Source organism: Anneissia japonica, unplaced genomic scaffold (genome assembly GCF_011630105.1).
Source record: "Anneissia japonica isolate Jap-2015-1 unplaced genomic scaffold, ASM1163010v1 scaffold287943_len491860_cov182, whole genome shotgun sequence".
In the NCBI taxonomy this organism is placed as follows: domain Eukaryota; kingdom Metazoa; phylum Echinodermata; class Crinoidea; order Comatulida; family Comatulidae; genus Anneissia; species Anneissia japonica.
Genome location: NW_022736938.1, coordinates 198,113 through 205,099, shown reverse-complemented (window position 1 = coordinate 205,099; position 6,987 = coordinate 198,113). Strand labels below are relative to the sequence as shown.

The following is a 6,987-nucleotide window of genomic DNA, read 5'->3' as shown; positions in this document are numbered from 1 at the left end:
GATGTGTATAAGAGACAGTATATATATATTACTTCTAATCTACACACTTTTCACTCTTTAGTTCATTAAAAACTATTAATTGATTACATACATTTATATTGTTTGCAGAGCTTGCACATGTACACGTATAAGTTTAAAATTATGTTTCAAATTGTGTGTGTTTTTCCAATACAGATCATTGTCATAACAATATGTGCATGAATCGAGCAACGTGTGTTCCTTATGACCAAAGTAATGGCTACCACTGCATGTGCCAACCTGGCTACAGTGGCACTTTTTGTGATGGAGGTATGTGGTGTTAGGGAATGTTTGAAATGAGTTAATAATCACGCTCGAAATGTGACAGTTACACTCAGCAAGATACAGGATTATGCATTCCTTATATAAGATATATATAGGATATAAGTGATGTTAACGCATTAACAAATTGGTATCATGTGCTTAATCTCACTAGGGCCTACATTACGTAGGCCCTTGAGGGACAAGAAAGAATTTTTTTTTTTTTTTTTTTTGTGAAAAGCTTTGTGTATGCTGGGTACTCACTGCGCCCGACGGTCGTAGGCCGACGCGATTATATAGAGCAGGCCCGTAGCGTGGGGGTGGGGGTATTAAAGGGGTTACGACGAACCGCCCAAAAATTGGAGAAGGTCCGCATTTAAAAGCGAAAAATTGATATTGGTAGATATATTTACAATGCTCCCCAGAGTATCGGAGATAAGGGTCCACTTTCCACTGAAACGAATTTCCCACAATTTTAGGCACGCTACGGACATGTGGAGAACGCAAACCCACGACGCACGGACCGTTTTTAATGACGACCCGTTCAGACTGCCACTGACAATCAGCAGACCGCGTCGCGTCGCCTAGAGCTCACAGGGAGTAGCCTAGAATTGGCTTCGTCGGCTGATCGTACGACGCAGTAAGTGCCCGGCTTTATAGAAACTGATTTTTTAACGCCACTCATTAAGGTATCTCTCCCATCTTTACAGGAAGTTGTGTTTCCAGTAACCGTAATTGTATGAACGGCGGATTCTGTACTGAGAGTGAAAACACCTTAATCTGCACGTGTGAGCCAGGATATGTTGGCGAAGATTGCGAATTTCTGTCAGGTAAATATCCTGCTGCACTTAAATATCGATTGAAAAGCAATGAGTCCTATGTTACTGACCGATAGTTCAAATCTGACAACAAACCTAGGGTCAAAACACGAGCACTTTCCATAAACGGACAATGTACGTTTACGCTGTCGCTTTGTGGACCTAGCAAACAATCCAAAGGGCGGAATAGTCTCTAGCGTAACAATAACGTAATTAATACAGGTCTCCTTCCAATTAAAGACAACTTTTAGTACCGGGGTTTCGGTGGTCTTTAGCAACTTTATTCTCTATTTAGAATCCTTCTAATTAAAGACCAGCACTAAAAGTGGTAGTTAAATGTAACTATTTAAGTAAAGTAAAGTCAGTAATGATTATAGTAATTGTAAGATCGTTTATTCAAGTGCTTTAGAATGGATTTAGAGTTACTGTATGCTGTTATTGATTCTGAATAGACCATTTCTGGGTAAGCACCCGTTCTACAGAAATCGCCATTACAATATTACTAACAACATCGTCCTAATAAAACTATATTAATATATTCATGTTATGCATAAACATTATCTTTGTTGTGTATAATTTTGAAGTGTATGCATATCAGCATCATAACTTTTTTTTTACACAAAATACGATACGAATTTTAACTAAACAATAGAAAGAAAGTTGCTGTTATTGATTCTGAATAGACCATTTCTGGGTAATCACACATCAAGCCCTGCACCCGTTCTACAGAAATTCGCCATTACAATATTACTAACAACATCGTCCTAATAAAACTATATTAATATATTCATGTTATGCATAAACATTATCTTTGTTGTGTATAATTTTGAAGTGTATGCATATCAGCATCATAACTTTTTTTTACACAAAATACGATACGAATTTTAACTAAACAATAGAAAGAAAGTGAAATGGACTTCAAAAGAACTACGGTACCTAACCTAAGACAGTGAGAGTGAGATTATCTGGAGAAGTTATTATTGTAGAGCTGATATGCGTGTGGTATGAATGAATTTTTGAACCGCTTTGTTTTGACGGTAGTTTGTCAAATTCATCCTGATCTGTTCATAGTTGTGTGTTCTTTATTTGAAGAGCAAATTTTTAGTTTCGTCTGAGTATGCGAAAATGATATGATAAATGTTTGTTTGAATATCTTGGTTCTAAAAGCTTAAAATGGATTACTCTGCTGTTACTGATTTCTAATAATAAACCATTTCTTGGTAGCTCAGTCCTGCACTCGTTAAAAATGCAAACATCAACGTCCTACTAACACAATCGGTATTCAATATGGATCACTGTATAAACATCTTCACTATCGTTACAATATTTTAATTTTAAAATTAGTCTTTATTTGAAGTGGAAAATAGTCAGTTTGGTCTGCCAAAACCATGCATCCTTTGTATCTATAATAGAATCCCTATATTTAAAGACAGGCACTAAAAATTTCTCTATTCTAAAGGGAAATTAAAAAATAATACATTAAATGCCTAATGTCTTAGAATGGATGCACAGTTACTGCATGCTGTTATTTATTCTTAATAAATGATTTCTTTGAAATCCAGACATCGTGTTTACTTACTGTATGACGTCACTGTTTTTAAATTTTAAATTAATACTATCATTGATGGATACCACAAAGGCTAATATAAATGTGTAGGCCTAATACAATTTGACTAAATGTGATTAGCATGAGCTTAGAAATTGTGAGAAAACAGCTCTTTAGTGAATTATTCATTGTATTGTTTCTTTTTTAAAAAACTGCTTATTATTCATTTGATTGTTACATTATGTGTGGAAAAAACTTAATAAAGAAAGAAAAGAAAAAGAAAGTAATATAGGCCTACTTTTACAGTATATACTGCACATATTAATGAATGACTTATTTTTAGACTAAATCTTTGATCTATTTTTCTATTTTGCATTAATATAATGAATTTTAGTCGTAATTTATAGGCCTAATTGAATTATTGTATATTAGCAATTGCACTACACATTAATAAATGACCTATTTTTATAATTTTTCTATTTTGTAATTAAATTACTGATTTTTTGCAAATGTAATAATTATTATAATATCTTTTAATGTACATATTAATGAATAACCTTTTTTTATACTAAATTTTTGATGTAATTGTATATTTTTGCTATTGTCTTTTGATGAAATTTTGGCGTCATTTTGCACTTGTGTAATTCATTTTATTAAGCATTTCCCAATGGAAGATAAATTTCCTTTTGTATTTTTATGAGAAGGACAATAAAGTTATCTATCTATCTACATTAAAAGATACGCAATAGTAATATGATTGAATATTCTCAATAATTTAAATGTTTTTTTATCATCTGGTTTTAGATCCATGCTCTAGCAATCCTTGTCTGAATAATGCTATGCAGTGCTATAACGGTCAACAACCTGGTTCAATCTTGTGTGTATGCGCCTCTGGATTCAGTGGCCAACTTTGTGAAATTCGAGGTAAAATGGAGCTTTTGATTACACAACGACGGTAGGGCATAGAACCTAATGACGTCACTAAAAGTCATCTGCGCATACGAGAACGTTAAGTTCTCCTTGTAGCGTGCCATCTATGACGCAATTTTGGCCAATACTATGTGGTGCCATACGCAGCAAAAGCCCATGTTAAAATAAAAATGTAATTGCAAAATTCAATGTCTAATTTATCAAAATTTAGGTGTAAATTTCTCAAAATGTAGATCTAGTTTCCCAAAATGAAGTTCTAATTTTTTTAAAACGTAGTTCAAATTTTACAAAATGTAGTTCTAATTCTTTAAAATGTAATTCAAATTCAAAACGTAGGTCTGACTTGATCAAACGCCCTCTCCAAATTCTGTTCCAAAACGTAATTCAAAAACCAGCCAAGCATGACTGGTTTGAATTCATTTTACAACAACAACTATATGGGGTGCCATACGCAGCAAACTATTGTTAAAATCAAATGTGTAATTGCAAAAATCAATGTCTAATCTCTTAAAATGTAGATGTAATTTCCCAAAATGTAGATCTACTTTCTCAAAACGAAGGTCAAATTTTTTAAAACGTAGTTTTAATTTTCTTAAATGTAGTTCTAGTCTCTCAAAATGTAGTTCTATTTTTTTTTTCAAAACGTAGTTCTGATTTTATCGGACGCCCTCTAAATTTTTTTTTCGAAACGTAGGCTAGTTCTGAATTTTTGAACGCCCTCTAAATTTTGTTCCGAAACGTAAATCAAAAACCAGCCAAGCATGATTGGATACAAGATAAGATAGGATTAAATTTATTTTTAACAAAAATTTTGCTTAAAACAAAATTAATATGATCATGCACATAATATCGTTATCGGTAATAAATTCATTCGTGTATGGTTTTTACATTTTCGTCGTATAATTAAATTGTTCCTCTTCGAAACTGTTCATCCTTCGGTATCCCCGTCTTATAATTGACCTTTCCCAGAGTGTCAAACTTAACAACTGAGCAAACAGAACATGTTACTGTTAGGACCAGGATTATGCACATGTCTCACAAACACACAAGTTGAGGTACATTACGCTTTCGACTGACTGATAACTGACTAAAGTATAACCCTAATAAGGGGACAATGTTTTGGGGCCAAAAATGGTGTCCTCTTAATAGGGTTTTCTCTTTAATAGGGGTGTTCCATTAATTGTACTCCTATTAAGGGGACATAACCAGCAACACGAAATTGTCCCAATAATGGAGGGGGAGGGGGGTTGGCATGTTAGTCATACAATGAGACATTCTAATTTTGTTTCAATTAAAATATAAATGAAACTAAATTGTAACAATAATTTGCAATGCAAATACAATACATTTATGATGAAATCAAAATAAATGCAATTAAAGCCTTGTATATTGTTCCAGATTCCAGTGCTAAGACAGTTACAGCAGAATGAATATCTGAGTCATGACTTAAAATTAGGTTATGGTATATGGATAGGTTACATGCCTATGGAAGCCTGTCGATAATGCTAAATATAGAGATGTATATTTCATTAAATTCATTTTGTCAATCTCAGTATCATAATACATTTAAACAAACAATTACAAAAACACGAACAAAAGTAAAACTTAATTGCTTTGTTGTGTTTTTTTTTTCACCGATAAGGGAAACACAGTAACATCAAAAACATCAAATATAAAATATAAATTTCAGTACTGTATTTAAAAATGGATGGATTTGGTGGATTTTTACAGACGGTGTAGATCCATGTCCAGATAATTACTGTCAAAACGGAGGAATATGTACTGCCAATGGAGACGGAACATATACATGTCAATGCCCCCAAGACTATACAGGCGACATGTGTGAGACAAGTAAGAAATACCAATCAAATAATGCAATATTATTATTATTTTTGTTATTATTATTATTATTATTATTATTATTATTATTATTATTATTATTATCGATTTAAATGAAAAAATTAAATTTAAGGTAAAAACTTATTTAAGCTTTAGGCCTAGTACTAATAATAGTAATTATTGTTGCATCTATTTAACATTATTTTTTATATTATTAATAATGATTGATACTATATTGATACTGATAGTACTATTGATATTGATACTGGTACTGGTACGTAATATACTGATGCTAATATTGATACTGATATTTATACTATTACTGGTACTGGAAATTGTGCTCATACTGATACTACTATTGATGACGATACTGGTACTTTATTGACTCTAATAGGGATACTGATGTTAAACTGATATTGGTTGGCACCTATATCGATTGTGAATGTACTCATACTTGTACTGGTATTGGTACAGATACTATTACTGATAATAATAGGCCTAATGTTAAATTTGATACTGGTAAATGTACTCATACTTGTACTGCTTCTGGTAATGATATTGGTACTGATACTGATATTGGTGCTGTATCAGTACCAATACCAGTGAGATTTTATAATAATAGTGAATATTAGGTACAATTGATTTGTTTATTGTTCATATATTTCTCCTTAGAACTGGAGTGCCCAGCGTTATTTTGTTTGAATGGAGGAACATGTAGCGTGGCTGCTGACAAAGTGTCATTCATTTGTAACTGTCACAGTGATTTTGCTGGCGATCGATGTGAAACAGGTAAGGCTCCGTCACATTGTAAACTCTTATGTGACAAATTTGTGTGATGTGCCCATATAAGCATTGTGATGTCATATTAGTAATATTAAACGCAACGACGGCGGAAGCGGTGGTGGGGGCCCCCTTCCATCTAATTTAATGAAAACAATAAGATACTAATTAGGCCATTTATTAAAATTAAGTTCTCTGAAAGTTAACTAGAAAATTTATAGTAGACTGTGGTTAATGTGTTATAGGTTGTAAAAATTGTATTAAATAAAAAAAATCTTTCGAATAAAAAAATCTTTCACTTGACTTTAGGAATTAGTCATTTGTGAAACAAAGTGATAGGCTATAGGCTAAGATTTTTCCATCTGACAAATTTAGAGTACACACTGTCATGTCAAGTGGTGGATTCAAGGGTGAACCCAGTCAGCACGGCCCCTAACCTCATATTTTTTCAAGATTATAACAGAAATGGAGAAAACAGAAAAATTGTATTAACTTTTAATCTGTAAGTGCCATTTCCGGCCATCTAGAGGTGCCATGATAAATTCTTACCGCAGCTACTACCATTGTGGGGCTGAGGTGGGTGGACACTCCATTTGCGCAAGACCGTCCCTGGGTCCCCTATATTTCGACTCCCTGGACCCGCCACAGTTGGAGTATCATTTCCGGGCTACTATAAAAGGGTAATTTTTATCAATTGGAGGAAAAGTGAAGTTTTCGTCGGGAAATACCCATCAAGGATACTCTTCGTGATAATAATTCATTGAGGTTGTGGAAGGGCCCCCACAGGGGGCCCTT

General features: G+C 33.3%; 1 protein-coding gene across 1 annotated transcript in view; it reads left to right on the top strand.

Annotated features, from left to right (window-relative positions):
* The window catches only part of LOC117116952 (neurogenic locus notch homolog protein 2-like), a 49,883-nt gene that overhangs the window by 32,672 nt on the left and 10,224 nt on the right, over positions 1–6,987 (top strand). Inside the window, exons 17-21 of the mRNA XM_033261096.1 lie at positions 175–288; positions 990–1,109; positions 3,448–3,567; positions 5,305–5,424; positions 6,085–6,201. Coding sequence (XP_033116987.1) covers positions 175–288; positions 990–1,109; positions 3,448–3,567; positions 5,305–5,424; positions 6,085–6,201 — 591 coding nt within the window. The remainder of the gene's footprint in view (positions 1–174; positions 289–989; positions 1,110–3,447; positions 3,568–5,304; positions 5,425–6,084; positions 6,202–6,987) is intronic.